We start from the raw sequence: 26,312 nt of genomic DNA, 5'->3' as shown, positions 1-26,312 counted from the left end.
TCTATCCTACAGCACTAATAAGAATGGTTATGGTCACTATGAAGCAAAAACCCAAAATGATTATTGTAAGTGAAAAAAATAGTCACAAAATTTACGCATACAATACCCCAAAGACATGATGGGATGGGGACAGTAAGGGGGAGACGGAAAGTAAAAATACAAACTGTTAACATCTAGGTGGGATTATGAGTATATGGGTCATTTTCCTGTTCTCTAATTTTCAAATGTTATGTAGTTATGATCATTTTAGTTTCTAAAAGCCTTTTAAGAAAATAGAAAGTATAAACCAAAAGGTAAAGAGAGAAGAAAACAAAATATGTTGAACATTTCACTAAACATCAAATATGGCTTTTCTCTGAAATAATCTCTCTTAAAGGGACCATATTTACTCATACTGAATAATTTCTCAAATAACCTGCATACCGTCCTCATCATGCTCATCATGTTGTCCCTCTGCTTCAGCATTTTCTTCCCCATGTTCCTCCTGTTCGTCATGATGATCCTCTTCTCCAGCCACACCCTCCACCACCTCAACCTAAATCCAGATCTTATTTGTAGACAATCAAGATACATAATAAACCCACATCTCTACCAGTATTCCTCAACAGCAATTAGAATTTTCATTTACTAGTGATCAAAACTTGCTATAAAAAATTATGCAAACATACTCCAATGTTTAAAATTAGGTCCATACACAGAACCTTAAAACCTGAAGTGTAACAACTGTGTGGGGAGTCTAAGTTTTTTTTAAAGTTCTGCAATTATAAAGTTTACCTAATTAATATGCAGTATCCTCTCTATCTTCAAATACATTGCACAAAACTACTAAAACTTTTTTTTAACACTGAGAATATCTTTTTCATGAACCCTCAAGTGGAACAAGTTTGTTTCCAGTTTCTTATTATTGAGCAAATCAAGGATTATTAAAATATTTTAAGATGTATAACCATAAATGAAAACATGTAACCAAAGTCTTACACGCTGGACACATATACATGTAATAGTAGTAAGCCACTAGTAATAAAACTTCTAGTGACTACTTTCCCCTTCCTTCTTAAATACAAGCCTCTCATCTACCACAGTTATAACAATTAAAACCACCTCTTCCACATCTGCTGAAACAATGTCATCCTGTTCTTCATCTCTGCCCCGAACAGGCTGCGACTGGCTGATGCGCCTCTGCTGTGGGTTCCGGATGATGTAGGATGACTGGGACTGGCTGGAGCTGTTAAGGAATCAGATTATGAGCACACTGCTGCCGCCCCCCTGACAGACAGCACAGACTCTCATGCTTCTCAGTGTTACTCAATGTGATTCACTTGTTAGGATGTTATTTTAAATCCGACGTAAAATTTCTTGGAAACTGGTAATAATTAACCTATAGTATATCGGAAAATATGAACCTCAAAGAAATAATTTTACCATAGAGACTTAATTTATAAATCTTAGAATTGTTTTTACTTTTTAGTAAGTCATTTCAAATCTATGGTAATGCATATACTTTCATGAGTCCTTCCCACTGAAATATTTCTACATGGAAGATTTTTCCTTTTCTATTGCTTTTGATACCAGCAGCCTTCAATTTCCAAATGCTCTGATAGCAGCACTCATCCACTAACAGAAGTGCGCTTATTACAAGTGACCAACTCTTTAAGATACCTAATTAACATGACCTGCTTTGCATCAGCTTATTAACCATGACTTCCTGATGAGTATGGGGGAGAAGTTCAAAAGTAAGATTTTTAAAATAGAATCACCAACTTCTAAGTATATATCTGAAGGGAACTCTAATTCGAAAAGATACATGCACCCCAATGTTCATAGCAGCGCTATTTACAATAGCCAAGACATGGAAGCAACCTAAATGTCCATCAACAGATGACTGGATAAAGAAGTTGTGGTATATTCATACAACGGAATACTACTCAGCCATAAAAAAGAAGAACATAATGCCATTTGCAGCAACATGGATGGACCTAGAGATCGTCATTCTAAGTAAGCCAGAAAGAGAAAGAAAAATACCATATGGTATCACTCATATGTGGAATCTAAAAATAAAAGACAAATGAAATTTTATATAAAAGAGAAACAGACTTACAGACATAGAATACTGACTTGTGGTTGCCAGCAGGGACAGGGATGGAAAGGGATAAACTGGGAGTTTGAGATTTGCAGATACTGACTGGTATATATAAAATAAACAAGTTTATACTGTATAGCACAGGGAACTATATTCAATATCTTGTAGTAGCTTACAGTGAAAAAGAATATGAAAATGAATATATGTACAATCATGTATGACTGAAGCATTGTGCTGTACACCAGAAATTGACACAACATTGTAAACTGAGTGTGCCTCAATAAAAAAAAGTACATCTATGTGTTTGTGTGTGTGTGTGTATATATAAAATAGAATATATCATATATAGAATGGAATATCACACAGCCATAAAAAAGAATGAAATGCCATTTCACACACATATATAATAGAATATTACTCAGCCATAAAAAAGAATGAAATGCCATTTGCAGCAACATGGATGTACCTACAGATTATCATACTAAGTGAAGTAAGTCAGAAAAAGGCAAATATGATATCACTTATATGTGGAATCTAAAACAATGATACAAACTAACAAAAATAGAGTCAAAGACACAGAAAACACACTTACGGTTACCAAAGGGGAAAGCGGGAGAGGGATAAATTAGGAGTTTGGGATTAGCAGATACACACTACTATATATAAAATAGGTAAACAACAAGATCCTACTCTTTAGCACAGGGAACTATATTCAATATCTTGTAACAAACTATAATGGAAAAAAATCTGAAAAATATACATATAACTAAATCACTTTACTGTGTACCAGATACTAACACAACACTATAAACCAACTATACTTCAATAAAAAATTTTTTTCATTAAAAAAAAAAAACACATCTAAAAGAGGTTAAAGGACCTTTAAGTGTTAACACAGTGTTTTCCTCACCTCAGCTGCTCTGAGAAATGAGAATCAAACCAGAGACATGTGAAAACTCATCTTAGACACTCTGCTTTCAATAAATAGACTAGTCTCACTATGCTATTTAATACTAGAAATTTAAGTAACTGGTAATTCACAGAGACAGTGAATTATAAGGCATGTGGAGAGGCCAAAAGAAAATCTGAAGAGATAACACATGCTAACTGGTCTTATTTTGGTACTCATTTTATAATGTATAAACATTATCAAGTCACTGTGTGGTACACCCAAAACTAATGTAATATTGTATGTTAATTATACCTCAATTTTTTAAAAAAGAAAATATAAAAAGATGATAAGGGTATTTCCAACCAGTAAGATTTCAACATTTTCAATATTAAAATGTAAAAGTCAACATTATGTCAAGCCACAATTAATGATTCTTTTTAAAAAACATTCTGGAACAAACATCCACAAGACCAGCAGTACTCTCAAAGTAGTTACTTTAAGAGGTCATGCACTTAGTAGGTATGATGCCACCAATACACAAAACAGACTGCAACTCCCCATTAAGAAATGGAGCTTCATGGCTCTTCACACCATGATTCCATTTTTTCCCCACTAGACTTCCTGGCACAATGAAGCCCCACAGTCCTGAAATCCAGTCCAACAGTTGTTAAAATACTTTTTTTTTAAGTTTTGGGGACTTCTGTTCCCAGCAATTTGCGAGACTGTGCAGAGAAATCCCTCTTAGTATAGAACACTGAAAAATACTAAATAAAATATTTAAACAAAAACAGAGCACAACTATCCTAGTGAGAAAAGAAAACAATCATACTGAACAAGCTTGAGGGCAGCAGTGCCACCATTTACTCTAGAGGCAGCCGCTGATGTCTCTTAGCCTAGAGCTCTAAGGAGCTGCACGTTTCACAGGAGAAAGTCTGGGGTCTAAGCAAAATAGGAAATTACTTCACAGAAATCCCTTGTTTTTCCCTCACATACATAAAGCCAAACATAAATCATGAAAGGGCGAAAGATTTCAAGAGACTTACCTATATCAGCTATGGCTAGATGGGGGACAAGAAAGAAGTCTCTTCAGAGAACTTCTAATTACAAGCCTGCACCCACGAGAGTTTAGGACTGCAGTTCGTGCTGTGCGGTAGGGTGGGCCTCAGGGCTGGTTAACCCAATGCATCAGCACTATCAGCGAGCACCAAGCAGCAATTTCTCTCTCTGTTCTGCCATCCCATATACAGGGGTATCGGAAAAAGGAAAATATCCATCTAGAATTCTCTCTAAATGTCTCTTACCTTAATAGCTGTGTGACTTTGAACAAGTTACCTAACTGCTCTGAGCCTCAATTTCCTCACTTTAAAATTAAGATGATAATAGGTATCTGACTTACTGGGAAGGTTAAAACAGGTTTTAGATTAAATACATCTGTGATGTTTAGGAAAGTTCACAGTTCATACTATAATTTCAGTAACAGCTGTTATTATATGAGACATGGTTCTCTTTTTCTTATAAACTGTTTCTTTACAGTAAAAACAGATTAATTAATAAGGACAGAAGGGTTTTAAAGAGGTGGAAGGAAGCAATATAAAAAGCAAAGCTATTAAACTCAACTTTACACTCAATGGAGCAATAATACACCATTTACCATCCAAGATATGGGAAACCCCACAGACTGGTTAAGTGAGTACTTTTTATTTAAGACATGCTTGGAACGCTAGTCAGAATACACCCTATGAGAAGGAGTGACTGTACTTTATTATAATGAAGGACTTCTAGATCAACAGTTGTAGAAAACATCAGCCCTATTATCTCTTATCATGAGATCTTCTGGGAAGACACGAGAGCCTGGCCAAAGAACCAACCAAGACGAATGGAGTGAAGAAAAGCTTTAGAGTGCACAATACTTTAATAAATTTATTAAAGACTAAGAAGCAGGGCAAGGGGACACAAAATCTTGAAACTTAGCAGGCTCATAGGAAATATTTAGAGACGAGATGATCGTAAAATCTATTCAACAGATAAAAATTTTTTATGTTTTAGTACAAAACAAAATGAAGGGTACAAAGAATTCGCAAGTTAATACCACATAAGTAATTGGGTGGTTTCTCACGGGATCAGGGGCATCGCATGGAGCCTGCACAGATTTTGCTGGCAGAAGCACCGCAAAATGGGGTCTATCTGGCAAGTCTGAAAACATATAGCTTGATTTATAATGGTTCTCAGCAAATCCTGGAAGTGTATCAGTGACAAAGCTTCCACAGGAAAGCTTTTATAGACAAACCTGGATTCAGATTCCAGGGTACCCTATGAGACCTTGACAATAAGGAAAAGTTGGGACACACACTGGCGTATGGAGTAATAATGAGAGTAACAAGAGAGCAGATACTCAACATCAACCCAGATGAAACCCAGAGATAAACTTTTAGGAACTGGCCCAAATACTAAAGCAAGCCATCCTTACTAACACAGAGATGTTTTCCAGAAAAGAGAAATAAGGGTCTCTAGGTCCAAAAGATCCTTATTAAAACATTACACATGCACATTAAAACATTACAAATGCATTACACATTTTAGTTTCTAAACATTCTGACTCAACAAACTTATAGCCTAGTTAGGGAAACTATCAAACAAATGGAAAAGATAAATGAGCTTTAAGAATAGATAATCGTAAAACTAGAAACTTTTTATTGTTGAATTGTTTTAGCTCTGTCCTAAATAATATGGCTGGAGAATATTTTAAAATGCCAGCATTCCGCTTGCTATTTAGATTGTGCAATAACAAACCGTCCCCCAGCCCAAAGCTGTGGACACAGACAAAGTCACAGGTCTTTGCATTCTTTAGCATGGCCTGACAGTAGGCTACATTCAAAGGTAAGAAAATACAGAAAGTAATGATGTCTACAGAAGACTAAAGTAAACTTTCTTCCCAGATTACTTTATTGGCATAATAAAAATGATGCCTTTCCAAACAGAAAACGAAACTCAAGACTATACGTCTATTGCTTTGCGTGTGTAGACACTTGTAATTTTCGAAGCGCTTTCATACGTTCCAAATGAAGTAAAATCTTTATTCTCTGTAGGCAAATGATCATGTACACCACCTGAGTGCTTATGCAAAGGTTTTAGTAAACCAACTGTGGCATTTCCAGAGGAAGAATGAATCAGAAGCTGTTACCAGGTAGAAATTTACCTGCTAGACTGATCAGATGATGGTCGTGGTGGCAGTGGTTCCACTGAAAATAACTCCTCGCTGCCCTGCATGGCATCTATGCTGGTACTCGCCAGAGTAAAAGGTGCGGTCGGACGAGCGATCCCCATTCTGACAGGAACAATCAGTGACTCTGCTACATTGCACAATTCTTCTACCGCGTAAGGCAGCAGTGCTTGGAATACACGCTTGCATTTTCCAATTGGCTGTGGAATGAAGTTGCTAGAGCAAAAAAAGAAATACAAGACTCTTTTGAATCCTTTAATATACAGAATTTTATCATCACAAAAAAAGTGTGCAAAATGATATAAAAACCAAAATCAAAAAGTATGCCTTACTTTTTCTTTTTAGATGAAGCCATTTCCACACTAAGAATGACAAAAACTCTTGCCACTGATCGCAAAAACCTCATTGTCACAGCAATAGCTTCTTCTCTGCGTCCAGGTGTGTACTTGTTTTGCAGTTCTTTCACTAGTGTACCTAATAGAGTATCTAGAAGCTTCAAATACAGTAATCACTCTATTAATGTTGAGATAAGATGCTTAGAAACATTCATGAAGTACAAAGTTCTAACGTGTTTTCAGTATTAACATTTCATAATAAAAAATAAAATACCGAAATATTTACAATGCCAGTGATTAATTTATGCCACGTGCCCATCACTACACTTGGCCAACAGTGGGTCTTAAATGCTTGATTTTTTTGTTTGTAGCCTCATAGTCCTATGTGTATCAATTAATATTTAGAAGAACAATACTCAATTTATCAAATCAGAGGAAGAATATATTTCACTCACTATAAGGTACTTCCCAAAACAGCAAAGCAGACTCAAACATTTATATTAATAAATCCATAATCCCACCCCTCTCACTTAACCATTATTATTACTTTCTAGTCTCACGTCTACACATGGTCTATAAGATAGTTGTTAATTACAAAGAACACCCAATTTCCGTTGTTTTCCCTGTTGTTGTTTTTCAAATGTTACTTAAAATAACCTTTATTTTTAAATTGCTGCATTACATTTCAGTAAGTGGCTGGACTGTAATTTGATTCAACAGTCCTCTATTATTAGCTCCATAAAGTATTTCTATTTTTTAATTTTACATTCTTCTGTGACACAAGTTTGTTCTTTCCCACCTTGTAAATTATTTCTTTATGACAACTTCTAAGGGCAATGATAGTTCTATGGTTCTTGACACTGCCAAGGTGTTTGCCAAAAGAGCACCAAATGCAGCACCACCTCGTTAGTGTCTTTCTGCCATAACCTCATCAGCACTGGGTTCTGTGGTTTATATTATTTTCTAATTTCACAGCAAAAAGGGGTATTTTAAAAAATTTTGCACTGAGTTGCTAATAATTTTGAACACTGCTTCATACATTCTTATAGTGTTGTATTTTTAATACATTCTAGGACTTTTACTTGGAATGAAAGAAGTTTCCATTGATTGATTTATTGATTTAAACGAGAAATTTAAATCACCCCCAATATTCCACTCCCCTTAATGTACTATTTAATTAGAGCTTACCAGAACTTTGCGGAGTTTTGGGAAGCTATGTAAAAACACATCTTTTTCATGTGCATGTAAATAACCATCCGAAGGACTTACCAAAATATCTGCTGTACACTTGACTATAAGGCAATGAGTGAAACAGTCCAACCGAATTGTGCCGCTCTGCTGATTGAGGTATACTTGCTCTTCTGGCAAAAGATGGCCTATCCGGCTGCTGGCACTGAGACTTGAGGGGGAAAGAAGGACAGAATGCACTGTAATCACCTACACTAACAATGGGAAATATATATATCTTACAAAATTTTAATGAACACATACGGGTCTTTATTCTCCTGTGACCCAAACATAATCATAGATTTCAAAGCATTCCAGTCCTGTAGAACACGCTCCAAGGCAAGCTGGGCAAATCTTGGGGGCTCTAAATCATGATCGGGCATATCCGAATCTATAAAGAAAAAGATACAGGGGGTAAGACGGAAATAAACATACTGCGTTTCCTGTGTGTCATAAATGCCAAATTAACCCACCTTCAGGATTAGCTGTTTTTCGGTTGCGGTCTTCCCTGATGCGAGGAGGCCTGTACTGGCAATGCTCTACAGTCTGCCTCGCAACCGTCTGCACTAAAAACAGTAAGAGGTGCTCTCCCCTGCAAAACAGCACGTTGGTGTGAGGGGGGAAGGGTGCTCAGATGTGCTGTGCTTTTGCGACTTATGTCCTAAAAATCCTACTACTTGCCTGCTGTTTGGCAAAGTGACCAAATTAGTAGCAGTGAGCAGGCGATAAAGTAGATCAAGACGAGCAGATTTCTGTCCAGCAATTAGAGTTTTACATTTACATTTCTCCCAACAATCACAATAGGCTGTAGGTGACGTCCGTTTGAGTCTAGAAAGAATTCATACACAAGGACAAAAACTGAAATTAAAAAATACAAGGTCTATACTGAAATTATAGAGGCATAACTCTTTAAAACTCGACAGAAGCCTTGTTGACTTGTAACTGCAAAGTGTTAACTGTCAATGCATACATAACAAGACAGATTACTTCCGTGGTATGAAGTCTATAAAGCAACACGTGAGAAGAGATATCTTGACTCTTGTCCACACCACCCTAGCATCCAGCAGTGAGTACACTTAGTAAGCAATGGATCCATAAGTAGGCTATCACTTTTAGATGTTTAAAATAAGGGAGACAAACATTAGCCAAAATTCTTTTAATAAAAATCATAAATATCAGTGCTGTATCTATAGAAACTGCCCACTTGTCCTATATAATTATTTATTTTAAAGCACAAAAGATGATTTTTACAAATCAATTCTCAACCATCACATCTACACATCTGTAGCACAGCTACAGCTCACGTCCCCACTGAGACTCCAAGGCACTGCAAATGTGTGCTGGGTATCTTACCGCTTCTGAGGCCTAACAAACTGGCCATGGTAACTCTATTACTAGACGAAGGTTATTATGTTTAGCTTAAGAAGTAAACAAGGCACAGACCACACATTCACCATGATTCTCTTGATATCTGCAGTGATTTCCTGCTAACAAACCCTCTCCAGGGGTCCTGTGCCTTTGGCTGGAGAATACAGACAAAACATTCTGCAGATGTGTTTCTCAAAAGACTAATCTGATCCTGGTCACAATGTGTGATCACATATTTCCTGCATGTTAGGCTACTGTATTTAAACAGTGCCACCTAGAACTAGCAAACAAACATTTCAAAGTACATTTTAAATTAAGAAAGTGAGCAACTTTAGGAAATCTTATGCTTTCTGAATTATGAAACAATTAAAGCATGACTTGTTACAGATGACTTTAATATGGCAACATGAACCTAGGTAGTTTACAGTATTAAGTAAAACTAGAATCACACTTACTTGCAATCATGACCTTTATGACAAACCCTTGCACATTCTGTACAACAACAGAGTGACTCCAGCAAGCCACAAGTTCGACACTCAAAAATATCCTACAATTAAAAGGGTATACTTTTTAAAAGAATACTGATATGTGTATCTCATCACACTAATTATTTCTGTATTTTCTAAAACAATCATAATAACAATATAGAAAAATGAATGTGTTCTGGAAACAGGCACAGATGGGTATACAAATAGGAATTAAATTATTACCAAAAGAGCAAAAATAATTTGTATCATTAAGAAAAAGTATTACAGTTATTAAAAAAAAAGTCTATATCAAGAGCTGTGAATCAGATTACACTTGCCAGTAAATATTTCTAATCTTTATGAGAGCCTATAACTAATTTAACAATCAACTCCTTTGCCTCATTTATTTAGGAGTTAAATACAAATTAATTTTCTTTGGAGAATTTTATAACTCAAGAGTAAAAGGACGTATCAGACTTGCAATTTCAAAGCTAGGAACTGTAACTCCAGTGATGATGAAAGGGAAAAAAGAAAACCTGAAGACAGCATAAATATAGGGAAATATAAAATAACTTACCTGGTTAATGTGCTCTGCTCCAGTCCACGTAAAACTGCAGGTGTCATTACAACATAAGACATACAAGGGAGAGTCATCAGGATTGGTACCTGATGGGCAAACCATTCCCATAAATACATCTTCCTCTTTTTCACTTGAGGATACTTCAGCTAAAAAGATGGAAAACAGTAGCTCATACATCAAGAAACGACTTAATTACAGCCATCCTACTTTCCTCAAAAGGAAAAGCTGTAACATTTACACAGTATATATCAGTAACTACTACATATAAATAAAATAAATTGATATACAAAGTCAACACTGAAAGGAAATCCAGTCAATTCCAGTGCAAAGTAAAGCAAAGTGTAACTGCACCATAACCACATATAAGGACAATACAAATACACCACACATCAGCCATCCAAGACCTCAGCTCTGTGTTATGCAGTTACGTTTCAAGTTCTAGCTCTATTTAACAAATTACAGACAATCACATAAATTATTTATAGCTAGTATTTTTTAAAAGACAACTTAAATATTTTAAAGACTGGATGGCTGGAACTGGTATTCCTTAATGCTTCCTGTTAAGCAGTAAATCCAAGTCAGAAAAAACAATGGCATTTGGCCTATTCTTCCTATAAAATTTTATCACTACCACCAGTTCACTGCTGACAGGTTGGTAAGTAAGCCATCTTGGCTTTCAAAAGATTAATCATTACACAATCCATTACGGAATTTTTTTTTTTAATTAAAAAAATCTGTAACAGCTGCTTTTTGATGGAAAGTTAGAAGATACAATATACTTTAAAAAAAGGATAAACATGAACTTTATATACATATGCAAAGGAATTATCTTGAGAGTTTCTAATCAATTACATCACTTCCATATAGAAATTAAGGCCTGAATAATTACAGAAGAAAATCTATTCAAATTAAAAAATAAGCAACTCATTTAGAACTTGAAATAAATTACCTTTTGCAATTTTCTGGGCGGTTTCTAAGATGGTAATTGCAGCGGGATAAGCTCGGCCACTGACAGCTGACATAAATGGGGTCATACCTCTTGCATCCCTAAGATGAGAAAAATTGAACATAAAAATATTAATAATCAATTATTTTCCTTCCTGATTTAAAAAAAAGTTCATGATGAAACAAAAAACTAGTTTTATTTTATTAAATAATATCTCACCATTCAAAGATAATCATCAGTGGTATTTTCTGGTCTCAAGCTGTATCATTTAAGAAAGCTACCTCTGTGAAATTCTTTTCCCTCTAAACCAAGCTGTCCTGTCCTGGCTTTAGTGACGCTAAAGACTAAACTAAACCAGCAAGCGCTCTGGAGTAAGCACCTTGTAGCTGCGGGCACAGTAAGAGGCCCTACCTCCCACACTGTGATGAAGACTGAAGAAATTACTACTTAAAAGGTTTGAGCACAACTCCTAGTAAAAAGCCTGTATTCAAAAAAAGTTAGCTATTATTATTAAGAATTTCCTCTTAAAAACGTACCTTAAATGTTCTACACTGAAATTCTCTTTCCTCCCAGATCCTTCGCATATCCCAAAAGTCGGTCCTCAGCCATTTGCATCTCTCTCTTCCACCACAGCAACTACCACTTCTCTGGCAATTCACTACAGTTCCAACATCTACACTGTCTACTTGTACGTCCACTTGGGACTTCCTGGTGACACTTAACAGTCAGCACGTCTAAAATTCAAATCATCTTTCTCCCCAGACCTGCTCTCTACCTGACTTATCTACGTTCTCCAACAGTATCCCTGTCCCAAGTAACTAACACAAAAATTGTAGGTTCTTCATGAAGTCTTTCTTCTAAGCAGTATTTTTTACTTTTGCACCTTTTTTTTTCATTTTCAATAACTCACTAGTTCAGTTTATTGCAACACATATTAAAGGCTATAACAGACATATAAAACAGCCTTGACTCTAGTCTCTACTCTTGCCTATTTTAATCCCTTTTTTATGCCACCATCTCATTTCTATTCCAATAATCCCACTTTGATACTGTTACAGTCTAACCAAGGCTATTATTCAGAGGATTTAAGCCAAGGATGGGGACCACAGTGGTGACGGTAATCTACTCTCTCCAGATCCACCAGCTGTTCCTCTCTTCTAATCCTCCACTTGTAATTGGATGAGTTACTGTTTCTTAAAATATTCATACTTCTCCAGTTCTATGTTACTGTTTCCTCTTCTCCCTCTATCTCGTGGTTCTACTCAAACTTTATCTTTATGATGCTTCTGACTACAAAATAAACATTTCTCCCTTCTGTTTACTCCAAAATACACTTATGTGTCCCTCCTATCCCCAAATAACATACATGCTACAAATGTCTAATATCCCAGTTTGATTATGGGCCACCAGATGACAGCAATAAAGCTGTGTTCTGCAATGCAATGTTTTCCAATTTTTAAAAAACAAAACAACCAACCAAGAAAATTTTCATACTACTTCTCTCTTCAGCTAAGTATGATCTGGTTAAAAATAACAGAATCCTCTGCATCTTCACTAAACAGGATAAGTTTATCAAAATTTACATTGTTTAGCTGATATTATAAAAGAAAATCCAACCACCTACACTTGGGATTAGAGATGACTTCAATTGAAAATAATAAACATTCTTTTTTAAAACTCCTCATCTTTACCACACACACACGCATGCACACACGTATGCACGTGCATCCCCATCACTGTGATGCTCAAACTGAGTGAGGTTCAACGATGTACTCTCCTAGCACTTAATATACAGCCAAAAACAGTCCAGTAAAAACGATTCAGACTGTGGCCAAGATGACAAAATTGGAAGAGCCTGAGCTCACCTCCTCCCACGGGCACACCAAAATTACAACTACTTACAGAGCAACGAACTGAAGACTAGCAGAAAGATTTTCCACAATTAAAGATAAAATGAAGGAACCACGATGAGATCAGCAGGAGTGGCAGAGATGCAGTGTAGTCGATACCCACCCCCCAGGACAGGGGACCCATAAACAGGAATATATCACAGCTGGAGGGGTTCTCTCTGAGGGGCATCACGCTTTCCAGCCCAGAGGTCCTGCACTGGGAAGACAAGACCCCAGAGGTGTGGCTTTGAAGGTCAACAGGGTTTGCAAACAGCAGAGCCAGAGGGCTGTAGAAAACAAAGACTCTGCTCGTAAACAGTACATACAAAATCTCACACAGGAATCTCAAAGGAGCCTAGGTTATGCCTACTTGCTGACCTTGTAGAGCCTCTGCCTGGGAACACAGATCTTGGTGGTAGTCATTTTGGTGACACTGGTTCTGACAAGTGCCATAATGATACTTAATAGGCTACCTCTAGCCTATTAGCGCCTGGGGCTCACCTGCCCGAGCAGCGTGCTGGTACTATACCCAGGCTCCTCTGGCCCTACCTACCAGCAGGCCAGGGCCAGCACCAGCCCTGGGACCCCTTAGATTGCACAGCCAGCCTTGCTGGGACCCAACCCCACTAGCCAGCAGGCTGGCACCAGCCCCAGGATCCCGAGTTGCACAGCCAGTCATGCCAGGAACCAACACCGCCTAGCAGCATGGCCACAGCAGAAAGGCCACGCGGCCCACGTAAGAGGCACTGTTAGAGCAATCAGCTCTGGTGACCCGAGAGGACTGTGCTGCTGGACCCATAGGATGTCTCCTACATAGGAGCACTTCTCCAAGATCAGGAAATGTAAGTGAGCTACCTAATACACAGAAATAAACAAAGAGAATTAGGCAAAATGAGGAGACAGAGGAATATGTTCCAAACAAAGGAATATGACAAAACCCCAGAACAAGAATTATATGAAGTGAATTAACCGGAATACTTGATCCAGCAAGGCTAACATTCAGGTACAGAGGAGAGAGTTTTACAGATAAGCAAAAGCTAAAATAGTTCAGCACCACGAAACTGGCCTTACAAGAAATGCTAAAGGGACTTCTTTAAGAGGAAAAGAAGAGACTACAACCAGAAATATAAAAATTACACACACAAAAGTCTTGAATCTCACTGGTTAAGGCAAACATACAGTAAAGACAGTAGACCAACCATGTACGAAAGCTAGAAGGAAAGCTAAAACACAAAAGCAGTAAAACCAGCTAGGTGCACAGTAAGCGGTTAAGGGACACACAAGACAGAAAGACGTAAAATAGCACGTCAGAACCATGCACGTGTGTGTAAGAGAGGCAGTTTTAAAAATGCAGGGTTGTTAGAATGTGTTCAACTTAAGAGATAAGCAACTTAAAACAATCACACATATATAGGTTGCTATATATAAACTTCATGGTAACCACAAACCAAAAACATTTAATATATACATTTTGAAAAAAGAAATCCAAACATAACACTTAAGACAGTCATCAAATCACAAGAGAAGAGAGCAAAATAAGAAGGGAACAAAAAAGAACTATAAAAACAACCAGAAACAATGAACAAAATGGCAGTAAGTACATATTGATCAATAATTACTTCAAATGTAAATGGACTAAATGCTCCAATCAAAAGACAGAGTGGTTGAATGAATTAAAAAAAAACTCATATATAAGCTGCCTATAAGAAACTTACTTCAGATCTCAACGTAAAAAAGGCCATTTATTTTAGGCCCACAGCCAACATCATAATAAAAGGTGAAAAGTTGAAAGCATTTCCTTTCAGATCAGGAAGCCCATCTCACCACTTGCTTTCAACAAAGTATTCTAAGTCCTAGCCACAGTAATTAGACAAGAGAAAGAAAGAAGGGGCATCCAAATTGGAAAGAAAGAAGTAACACTATCAGTACTTACAGGTGACATGATACCACAGATAGAAAATCCTTAAGACGCCACCCAGAAAGCAATTAGAACCAATAAATGACTTGAGTAAAGGGCTGGAATTCCAGCCATGCCACTCACTTGTTTTGTGACCCTGGACAAATTAATTAACCTCTATTCCCGTTGCTTCAAATGTAAAGTGCGGATAATACTACCTACTCCAGACAGTTACATCCAGAGTAAGAGTTAACACAAGCAGAGCTGGGCACAGATTAAAAACTGTAATAAAAATGCACATCACTATGAGTTTGTACAGGAAGATAAACAATCATGCTGAAAGTAGAGATGCAATCTATTAACGGTTAATGAGCATTTACAACAGAGCACTTATCAAAAATTCTCTATGATCTCATAGTGATTCTGCTAGCCAAAAAGATTTCCAAAGAAACCATCAGAATCAGGAGTTTCAAATTACAGATTCCAGGCCTCATCCCAGACCTGCTGAGTCATACTTCTAGTAAAGAACCTGGGGAATAATCTGTAAAATTTTTCAACTTCTCCAGGTGACAAATATAACTAATTTATGGATTCAAGATTTGAGACTAAGTATACTGTGCTCTTCTTGACATAAAAGTGCACACCCTGAACGAGCTAACATAAAATCTGTATCATCCTGAGAAGGCCTCACTGAGAGCTTAGTAACACAGAGAACACAATGCTAGATGCTGAAAAATTATTTTAAACTCAACTAAGATAACTGTCCATATATTAACAATAAAAGGAGCTAAGCTAAATCTTCCTATCAAAAGTACATTCAACTGCTTACTTGGCAGAAAGGAGTTCTCGAAGATAGGGCTGCAGGACAACACTGTCACACAACAGTTTTAGTATAAAATGAGCGTTGGCCTTTCGATCCTTGGATTCTACTACAGATGGCTCTGTGGAAGGACCTATAATGAAGCAGATCCACGTGGTAACAAAACAGGAGTAAACAAGACAGAGTGGAAGAATATTCTTGGATAATATACCAAGTATCTATTAAATAAATCCCCAGAAAAATACTCTAGTATTAGTAATAAATTAATAACTTCATTACAGAGAATGTAAACACATTTTAACACATTTTATAAATTTCAATTGATGAAATTTATGTACATATACAACACAATTTCACTGATATATGGAAGATAATTTAGAGAATTCAATACTTTTCAAGCCATGAAAAGTTTCCTTGAGATAAAGTGTAGATCTGTAGAAACCTACATAACACAGGGTGTACTTTTATCTTCCAAATGCTTAGGCAAATAAAACTACAGATTCTCACCTGGAATGGTGGAGGTGCTTGGTCCTTGACCGGTGCCAGTCGCTGCTGTGGTAAGAGATCCCACAGCAGGGGCCAGGATAAAATCAATGTCACCATCTTTCAGTAAACAGAACAGCAGGATGTACATCATTATAAGCAACATATCCCTAATATGTTCTCTTAACTGGCCTTAAGGCTTTTCTCTGCAAGCCTGAAGTCAAATTGGACAGAGGTTTAAGTGGAAACTTCTTTTCCGAACTATAATAGAAGGAAGCCACCTGGCAAATTATTAACTTATCTATGTATCACTCGCTGGCTTCTTACCCGTATAGGCATATATATTTCGTAGAAAAGGAATATCTAACAAGACTTTCTAGAATTCTGATTTTTAAGTTACAAACCCCTTAAACCAAATCTTTACAAACTAGTCATAGTATTATGTTAATTTTAATTATTTCAGATTTCTAAATATCCCATTGAAATGTTTATTTCTTTTCTTTCATGACTTTGTCTTTTTGTTAAAAGCTAATAAAATGTCAGATCTTACCAGGATCCATTGCAGGAGGGTCAGGAACCCAACTAGGGGGAGCTATGGGGGGTGAAACTGGATCTTGGTGGTCACTGGATGAAGCTCCAGCTTCATGTCTACCCAAACCAGCTGCTCTCAACGAACGTCTCATCATTTCCCGTAATCTCAAACTAGAAGAACACGGACAAAATCAGAGCTCACTACCACGTTTAAATGTAATGACAAGGTGCACAGAACTTCTCATCTGAGATCAGTTTGTTCTATAAGCAAATACTCCAGGCAGGAAAATGAAGTACAAATGCCAATTCTGGAATCACAGAGTAAGTCAATACCCAGTTCAGCACTAAAACCACTACATTAAGCTCCCACACAAACTTAAGCACAGGGAACAAAAGTTGCAGTGAAGTAAGATTAGAAAATAATCTTTCATACAATTAAGATAAATGAACAGCTGAACATTAAAACAAAAAAATTCTGTCCCCTGTTTATCATCAGTAAGAATTAGGTTTAATAGTAGACATTAGCGAACATATTGATTAGCACAAAACCAATACTATTAGCCTACTAAACCCCTTTTCTGTGATCTCAATAGCGAATGAATATCCACACAGTAAGTAGTTTTAAACAAAGACCAATTTAGATTTATTTTTATACAAAAAAAATTTATTTTAACAGTACAACTTTATCCCAAGGAAATTAATGAATGGAACTGGAGCTTATAAACTGTGTCATCAGATTAATGTCTGGGTGTGATTTATTTTTTCTCCTGCTATACAAAAAAAAAAAAAAAAAAAAAAAAAAAAAACCCAAAAAACTGCACAGGTGTGCACATCACTAAAAAGATAAAGAAATCATCACAAACACAGATCTCATTAGGGGAACTGGTAAACTACCTGTACAAAAATCTATACCTCTGAATGAAAGCTTACAAAGGCTACGAAATTAACACATTAAGAACTAGCAGCAATTAAGAGAAAGCACATAAGGCAAATCCCTTCACTTGGCCACAATTTTAGAGCTTCTAAATGAATAAAGAGTAAAAATTCAATTTTAAGGGCCAGGCAACACATAGGGGACTTCTTTCTCCCAGGCAGATTTAATCCCAAAGACATGACATTTCTGATGTGAAAGACCTAACACCTTACCAGGTACATTATACGTCTGCAAGTAAGTAACTCACAAAGATTTGTATTAATGTTTGAATCTCTAATTCTAAGTATTATTTAATCCAAGGGTAAACGTGGTTCTTCCATACCAATACATTTTCAATTTTATAAGGAAAATTTGTTAAAAGACATTTACAAGATTTTCTTTTAGAGGCTACTTTCAGGAACACATTTATTTTATAAGGCTTGTGTAAGATGATGTACCTTTGGGGAGAGAAACATTCTTTGGAAGATTCTGCAAAGTAAATTTTAATGTCTCAAAAATATATTAGTTATTATAGTATGCACTATTAAAAATACCTATAGTTAATTCTTTTATGGTATCAGTGTCTTCTCTCTCCCAATTTAGAAATCTGAGTTCAAGAGTTTTTATAATATGACAGGGAGCAGGGTACAGTGATTATAGTGATTATTTCAGTCAAGGTCACTTCCCTGTCCAAAGATATCACCCACAGAGAATGGCAGGCTCCTTACCAGTAACAGCACACACCAGGGTGACTGTTCACACTGTGATGCTCCTATACAATTTAATTAAGCTCAATATAGACACTCGGTATCCTAATGTGTCTTACTCAAAACAGAGAGAAGAAAATCAGCAGTAACAGGGAGGCACTGCAAATAACCTGAAAACAAATGCATGTTTTGGGCTTATCAAGAAGAATGCTTACACTTACACCAGGGTCACAAACGCAATGCCTACTGGGCCTAGAAGGTAAAATAAATTGAGGAAAGGGCAGTCAGGTTTAAGAAGTAGGGAGTAATGGCAAACTAGAGGCATAGATGCTCATCTAAAGGCATTCAAATTAAAAAAAAAAAAAAGTAACATAGCACAGGCCAAACAAAACATATATGGGCTATTCTCCAACCTCTAGCTTAGAGAAGATTAAGAATAAATGAAGATAAAGTGAGACCATAGCCTCATCTTGAACTTGCAAACTCCCAACTTTGTTGTAGTGATGTAGTCAATTCAATATTAAATGAGGGGGGTCATTCTTTGTCATTTAAAAAAATTGTCCTTAACCTTTTTTCTTCAATAGTTCTTGGGAACATTTTTAAGTACAATGCCCAGCTCCTCATACAGATTCTTTAAGAACAAAAAACAAAAACAAAAAAAAAGAAAATTATTCTTCAAGATGTTGTACACAATTCATGAAGATTCACCTGTATCCTCAGTGGCTGAGGACAATACTGAGGAGATACCACCTTGGCTGCTAAGATTCAGAGTTTTGACATTTCTTCGTATAGGCTTGCCTGGAGTCATCGTATTTTCTGACAATATGGAAGAATTCAAGGATGATGTAATTTCCTCTTTGTAAGCACGTTATATCCATGCTACAGAAGCCTTAGAATCCAGTCATGTTCAAACATACCACTGTGACAAAAAAGCGAAGGTCATGTGTCTTCCAGATTAATAATCTCTAGAGTACATACACCTGCAATCAGATGCATCAATCAAGCTTTCCACTAAATCTGCCCTTTGTACTCAGGCACTATTGAGTCACATAACAAAACTTCTGAGTCAAATCATCATCTGAAGGCATTTAACAGTACTCCATTCAATATTGAAATTGCATCAGTTTTGAGCTTACAGCTCATGAATCCCAGCCTGCATACTCATCAAGGGGCATCGCCTAGAAAATCCATTGTAGGCTAGAGGAGGGTTTCACTTCAATGAAGCAGAGTCTGTGGACTTCCTACTGCCCGGCGTGGATAATAAGACTCCTGTGCTTTCATCTGTTCAACCGGCAGCCCTGAGTTTGAACTGGGTAAGAGCACTGCAGTGAAATCTTCGGCAAATGCCTCAAAGGAGCTTACTCTGCAAATTATTTCTGTGAGCAACACATCACCCACTCTTGAAGCTCCTTTTAGTCTTTGCCTTCAAAATAATCCTTACATGAAAAAAAGATGGCAGCACTGGCATTGGACCAACCATATCAGAGTCCAACTTGATTTGCACCTGTATTTTCCCTGAGGAAATGAAATACCTGAAATAATTCAGACACTAGTTTCTTCACGAAGAATTTAAGTTGCTTTCCATTTTAGACCAAACACTTTGCCTAGAATAGTCCTAAACAAATAAGCTGATGATAATTTCCATTTTGCATAGTCTACACATAATGTTTCTATACTGTCATTATAATTTGGTCACCCATAAATAGTTTTTGATAAATCTTACTTCAGGATGTTTTTGAACCTGGGAAGCTATCAAGTTGGAATCAATTTTAGAAGAATCATTTTTAAAGGGAAAGTTGAATATAGAACAGAAAATAGGCAAAGAGTGTCTTCATTTTAAGTAGACTTTACAACCTATCCCATTAGCACAGTAAGCAGTGCTTCTAATGATCTGTCAAGTAACCAAGAGTTTTGGCTCTCATGTCTAATATAAATGTGCTTTTTTTCCTTCAGGACAAAGAAACAAACAAACCTATACCCTGAGTTCTTTATATTCTTCATCTATTCAAACAGCTAGCAATTTTTAATATGTTATAAAGTTTTGTCCATCTCATAACTAGGAAGCCTGGAAATTTTAAATACCAAACATTCATAATATACAACAGTCTTTCATTTTCTCCCAGATGGTTAGGACATCGGTGAAACTGAGCTAAATAAGCAATCTGAAAATAAAAGATGGAGGTTCTTTCAATTATTATATTACTTGTTCTCCAACTAAAGAAAGTAACTTCCTAGGAAACAAGAATAATGAATTTAAAAGCACAAAGAATCAAGTTTGAACTACTTGTCTAAATTATCTCAATTTTTTTTTAAGGATCCTTGGTCCTACTGCTCTACACTTAAACTATAATTAGATATTATCAGATATTTTTCCCAGGGTGATATTGGGAAGAACAAAAAGAAAATAAAAAGACCCACCAATTCATGCACATCATAGGTAAGAGATACATTTCTTTCTGTACTTGGATTATGTTTCCGCCAATTAAACTTTCCTGGTAAAAATCACATTACCTTCGGCTACTTGATGATCCGGCCCGATTACCTGGGCCATTACTTGAAACAACCGATATTGCATTTGCAATGGCCTCAACAGCAGAAAGCCTTTCTGCAAATGTATTTCTTTCAGAGCGCTCTGCTTCTGGAACATAACAGAAAAAATTAGGATCAGTTTAAACTTCGAAAATAACTAAGAGATTAAGTATGAAAAGACCATGAATGTTGACTGCTATGTATTTTAGTGTTCTAAATCACATACTACTGATAATTAATAGCTTAATTTTTCCTCCTTAGAGCAACGAACACTTAAGCCAGATTGAACTAAAACCTTTAATATGTGAATTATTTCCTTATTCTGCTTTACTTTTCAACCCCCAAAGATAAGAATTTCAACCTTAGAGATAAAAATAAGGTTATCTGTAAGCAGGCTGAAATGTACCTTTCACCACCGACGAAGAAAAGACCCACGTACTAGTACCTCATCTTATTTATACACTACTTATAATCCTTTAGTGAGTCAATGATAATGAGACAAAGGTCAGAAACTTGCAAACCACTATTCAAAAATGTAGCTATCAGCATATATCGGCAGAATTCAAAATAAGGGAAACCATTGTGAATTACACAGCTGCACTTTAGGTTTTCAGTTTCCCCTTCACTACATCAATTAATAACTTCATACCACAAAAGGCTTATTTACTTTTCCAAAAACACCTAACAATTCACTCTGAAAATTGGGATAAAGGCTGCCCCAATATAATTTAACTTGCTAAATTAAGTCCTATGGTAAAAATAGTCATCTGCAAGTATAAAACCAGGAAAGCTCTTTAAGTATTATACATACAGTTTGTATGTAACAGAAAGAATAGAATTTAAGATGACAGAAACACATTGATAAAAATTTTATTTACTCATGTTACATACATCATCATATAAACAAGAAAACAGGTGTTTTTACCTTCTGAGAATGTCAAAACTCCTGCATTTTACAGAGAAAAGTAAAAGTACAGACTATTTATAGTGATTTATTTCCTTTTCTTTTAATAATTTTTATATTTCCAAAATTCTTCTTAAAGAATGTTATAGTTCTTAATCTCACCCTCTTCTTCTTTAGTTTCCTTATTGCTCGTTGGAAAGCAAACTGATACACAAGCATGCAAAATATTGCGATTTCCATCACATCTGTGGCTGATGAATGTCTGTAGCATCTGTAGATTCTGCTCTAAAACAACCGCTTGCTCCAGATTCATAAGATATTGTCGACAGGCCTCATAGTCACAGCGTAGGATGTGCTGCATTAAGGTTTGTTTCTGTGCTCAGACAATTTAGGAAAAAAACTTCAATGAATTCGAATAGCACACTTCACATGTCAAAAAATTCTCACGGCCAACAAATAAGCAGAGACAATTTAAAGTGGTCTGGCAGAAGAACCCGAACTTAAGGGTACCCTTAAGCAGAGAATACAACTGACAGGAATGGAAGAATGGGTAAAACTTTCTGTAAGGGACCAGTAAATATGTTCAGCTTCTGCAACTAACTCAACTCTGACTGCAGAGGGAAAACAGCCATATACAACGCATAAACCAACAGAAGTGGCTGGATCAGACCTACAGATCAGTTTACAGACCCCCGGTTTATGTCATATATAACCATTAAATTGGAACTCTGTTAGTACTGTTAACCAATTAAGCACAGGATATACATTTTATTCGAAGCTTATTCTCAGTCTCTCATGCTCTTTAAGGTTACATCACACCATGATACATGAAAACAAAAACTCTCAACTCCCTCCTGGAAATCATGACGGATGTAATCCCCCAAAGGTGACAACTAAAGTACTTCACTTCATTGTCAAAGACAGCAATCCTGATAAAGTACTTACAGAACATAACATTTTTCTACCTACTAAGAAGTAGTATGCTATGGACTGAATATCTGCATTCCACCCCTCTCCCCACCACCGAATTCATGTTGAAGCCTAACCCCCAGTGCGATGGTATCTGGAGGTAAGGCCTTGGGGCGGTGATTAGGTCATGAGGATGTGAATGTGATCTGTGTCCTTAAAGGGGGCTGAAGGGACCAGAATTCTCCCCTTCCACTGTGTGAGGACACACTGACGTCTATGAATCAGTAAAGGGGCCCTCACCAGACACAGAATCTGCCCATGCCTTGATCTTGAATTTCCCACCTTCCTTAACTGTGTGAAGTAAATTTCAGTTGTTTACAAGCCACTCTGTCTGTAGCAGCCTAAACAGACTAAGACAAAGCACGAACATACCAAAGAGCTCAAATGTACTCTTTTCAGAAAGTAAACTACAGTTATGGAATATTTAATGGACTGAATGTAAAGCATTAGTTATGGAAAACAAGTCTATTTGTTCATTTTTAACTAGAATTAGAAACTGGAAGAAAGCAGGTGGGAAAAGAATGGGTGGGAATGCAAAGGAAGGAAGAAAGACGCTTTTGAACTTGCCAGGTCCCCCTAAACTGCCTAAATTACCTACCCCTTCCCTCAATCCTGAGGGACAAGAGGAGGTTAACAATGAGGGAAAGAGGGCACAATGAAGTACAGCTAAAAAACTATTTTCGGTACCTGACACATGTGAGATAGGCCATTCTAACCGTGGAACTAACTATGGTTCTGAGGTGACCCCATAAATTGCAAGCTCCAGTTCAAGAATATGAGGTGGGCCACAGAAGACTAAATTTGCCAAAGTCTAGCGACATATATGCAAAACCACTATGTTGAGAGAATATGTCAAAGTTTCTTCAAAGAACAAAAAGCCCAGGACTTTAAAAAAAAATTACTAAAATCAATATTTTTTCTTGCACACTGCTGTGATACAGAATGCTTTCAGGCAATCGGCTAGTCTCTTGGCTGGAAGCAGCTACTCTACAGGGAGCTCTCATCTCCAACCTGCTGGCCAGTACATGGGCTCTCATGCTAGAAGTATCAATACCATACTTACCATGTTATTGCAAAGAAGTTTACTCTGCATCACTATGTTGTATTTGTCACTTATTCTCATAACAAAAGGCAGAGAGTTCAGTAAAAATTTCTTCTATGTTTATTGGGCATCAAGCCCTAGTAAATGAGGCACAAAGATAAATGATGACACATTTTGTCTTTACCCTTGAGATTCTGACAAAGTGCAGGGGTCATAGAATCAAATGCCTACAGAAGCATCTGAAATAGTATAAATGAATGGAGGAGGCTGTGTGTAAAAAAGATCACACGAACCGTGTAATAAATAAATGACAACTAACATTTGGACTCAGAGCAACAAATTTTAAGTAGTGGGAACTGCAATAAATTGGACAGCCTATGCATATAGCCTTTAACAGGAACAGACTAATGTTTTTATGACGGCCCAGTGTTAGCAGATCTCATTTTTTTAGAAGCAACTGAAAAATCTGGATTTTAAATATAAATCCTGTGATTTTAAATGCTGGCGACCAATCCAGAATTTTTAAATGAAGTGAAGCCTATCTCTAGGAGCCAAGTTCAGGCCACAGCCATCAACTTTAAACCCCACGCCCCTACCAATTTGGAACCACTATCTAGTAGGTTACAATTAAAGCTAAACTAAAAACAGGAGCACCGTGTCTCTAAACAAAAGCTCACAGGTAGCTCTCAGGAGCACCTGCATTCAGACTACTCTAGGTGCAAGTCTAACAGAAGTCTGCTTATCACCTCTAACCTGATGGAGGGTAAATGAGCTCCCATACTAAGCTCCATATCCATCCTTTGTAGAAAGACATCTCAAAAGAGTTGTATTTATCTCCAGTTCCTCAACTCCCATTTTCTCCTTAGCTCACTCTAATCAGGCTCTAATTCCCACTGTCAACAATGACCTAGATGAAGCCAAACCCAAAAGTCAGTATTCAGAACATGCCTTACTGGCCTACAGCATCATTTGACACAGCTGATCAACACATCCTGCTTGACAACACGCGCTTCACTTGGTTTCCAAGACAACACTCATTCTAGTTTTCCTCCAACCCTTCTCAGTCACTTATGCAGGTTCCTCTTTATCTCCTGGTATTTAAATGCTGAGACTATTCTCATGGCTCAGTCTTTAGGCCTATTTTCTTCTCCAAGATTTTAGTAACCTCATTCAGTATAATCCCTTTAAATATCACAGACATACTAACAACTCCTAAGTGTATTTCTACAACTTAGGTCTCTCCTGGTCTTCAAAAGTCCACATCTAACTCTCTATTCACCATCTCCTCTTGGACATCTGACAGGAATCTTAAACTTGACATGTCTAAAACCAAACTCCTGAACCTGCTTCATCCCTACGATCTTCATCTCGATAAACGGCAATCTCATTCTTCAAAACCTCCCGCCCTCTTGCTTCTCCTATCTGACACTCTATATTTAGCCATTTAGCCACAAGCAAATCCTGCTGGCTCTACTTTAAAACATATCTAGTATATCTAGACTCATATCACTCATAACTCTACCTCCCGGGCCAAGCCAACATCACCTTCCACCTGAATTCTTCTAAGAGCCTCCTAACTGGTCCCCCTACTTCCAACCTATTCCCCTAGTGTTCTCAATGTGTCAGCAATGATCTTTTGAAAATGTAAGTCAAATCACATCAATTTCTGTTCAAATTGTTCCAGTAACTTCCAGTGGTGCTGCCTCCACATCTAGCAAATACATAAAACTCAACCACAGTATGTTCAAAACTAAACTCATCCTCTTCCCTATCCCATTTGTCTCTCCTCCTCTTTCTCATCTCCCTATCAACCACACCTAAATCAGAAGCTTTATAACCCCTTCCTTTCATTTACTGCAGACATTCTGTGACTAAGCTTTAGAGCTTCTACTTCTTTAATATCTCTTAAATCTATCCCCTCTCCCTCATTTCCAAGAATTCAAGCTTACTTTATTTCTAACACAATTACATTAGTTTTTAAAATCTGGTTTCTAAACTTCTATTCTGCATCCACTGCTCATCTTCTTTAAAACGAAACAAAAAATAGCTTAAAACCCTTCTCTGCTTAGCTTTCAGGGGAACGGCTACATCCTTAGGTTAATGTACAAGGTACCACAGCGCCTTTCTCCTACCTTCTCGGTTGCTACTCACTGGCCCATAGGAGCCATACCTTCTAGTTATAGCAGAAGGTACATATTCTCCCAACATGTTAATGAGATTCACAAACACCGTTCTTCATGCCTGGGGTAACACCTCCCACCTTTATTTTGCATCTAGGAGACCCCTATCTGACTATTTAAAGGTTATGTCCAGGCTTTACCTCCTCAGAGAAGCCTCTACAGCCACAGTTTGATTTATATCCCTTCCTTCTGTGCGTCTACAGCTGATGCATGCCTTACTCAAACACTTAAATCACACTGTAATCAACAGTGCTCAGTCATCCCTCTTGTCCTAACAGGCTATTAGCTCCTATAGGGAAGGGGCAATAAATGAGCTATTCCAGACTGTTTCCC

General features: G+C 37.0%; 1 protein-coding gene and 1 long non-coding RNA gene across 3 annotated transcripts in view; one reads left to right on the top strand and one right to left on the bottom strand.

Annotated features, from left to right (window-relative positions):
* The window catches only part of LOC105090528 (uncharacterized), a 52,476-nt gene extending 51,184 nt beyond the window's left edge, over positions 1-1,292 (top strand). For both annotated transcript variants that reach the window (XR_010377051.1, XR_837270.3), the window contains exon 3: positions 1,158-1,292. This is a non-coding gene — a long non-coding RNA (uncharacterized LOC105090528). The remainder of the gene's footprint in view (positions 1-1,157) is intronic.
* UBR5 (ubiquitin protein ligase E3 component n-recognin 5) overlaps positions 1-26,312 on the bottom strand; it is a 123,532-nt gene that overhangs the window by 30,354 nt on the left and 66,866 nt on the right. Inside the window, exons 21-36 of the mRNA XM_031439418.2 lie at positions 21,951-22,161; positions 20,867-20,993; positions 16,755-16,906; positions 16,229-16,324; positions 15,731-15,854; positions 11,119-11,216; positions 10,167-10,315; positions 9,578-9,669; positions 8,436-8,582; positions 8,228-8,346; positions 8,019-8,145; positions 7,797-7,926; positions 6,525-6,685; positions 6,169-6,408; positions 1,102-1,225; positions 424-535 (exon numbers count right to left, since the gene is read on the bottom strand). Coding sequence (XP_031295278.1) covers positions 424-535; positions 1,102-1,225; positions 6,169-6,408; positions 6,525-6,685; positions 7,797-7,926; positions 8,019-8,145; positions 8,228-8,346; positions 8,436-8,582; positions 9,578-9,669; positions 10,167-10,315; positions 11,119-11,216; positions 15,731-15,854; positions 16,229-16,324; positions 16,755-16,906; positions 20,867-20,993; positions 21,951-22,161 — 2,209 coding nt within the window. The remainder of the gene's footprint in view (positions 1-423; positions 536-1,101; positions 1,226-6,168; positions 6,409-6,524; positions 6,686-7,796; positions 7,927-8,018; positions 8,146-8,227; positions 8,347-8,435; positions 8,583-9,577; positions 9,670-10,166; positions 10,316-11,118; positions 11,217-15,730; positions 15,855-16,228; positions 16,325-16,754; positions 16,907-20,866; positions 20,994-21,950; positions 22,162-26,312) is intronic.

Source organism: Camelus dromedarius, chromosome 20 (assembly GCF_036321535.1).
Source record: "Camelus dromedarius isolate mCamDro1 chromosome 20, mCamDro1.pat, whole genome shotgun sequence".
NCBI lineage: Eukaryota > Metazoa > Chordata > Mammalia > Artiodactyla > Camelidae > Camelus > Camelus dromedarius.
This window is presented reverse-complemented; position numbering and strand designations above follow the sequence as displayed.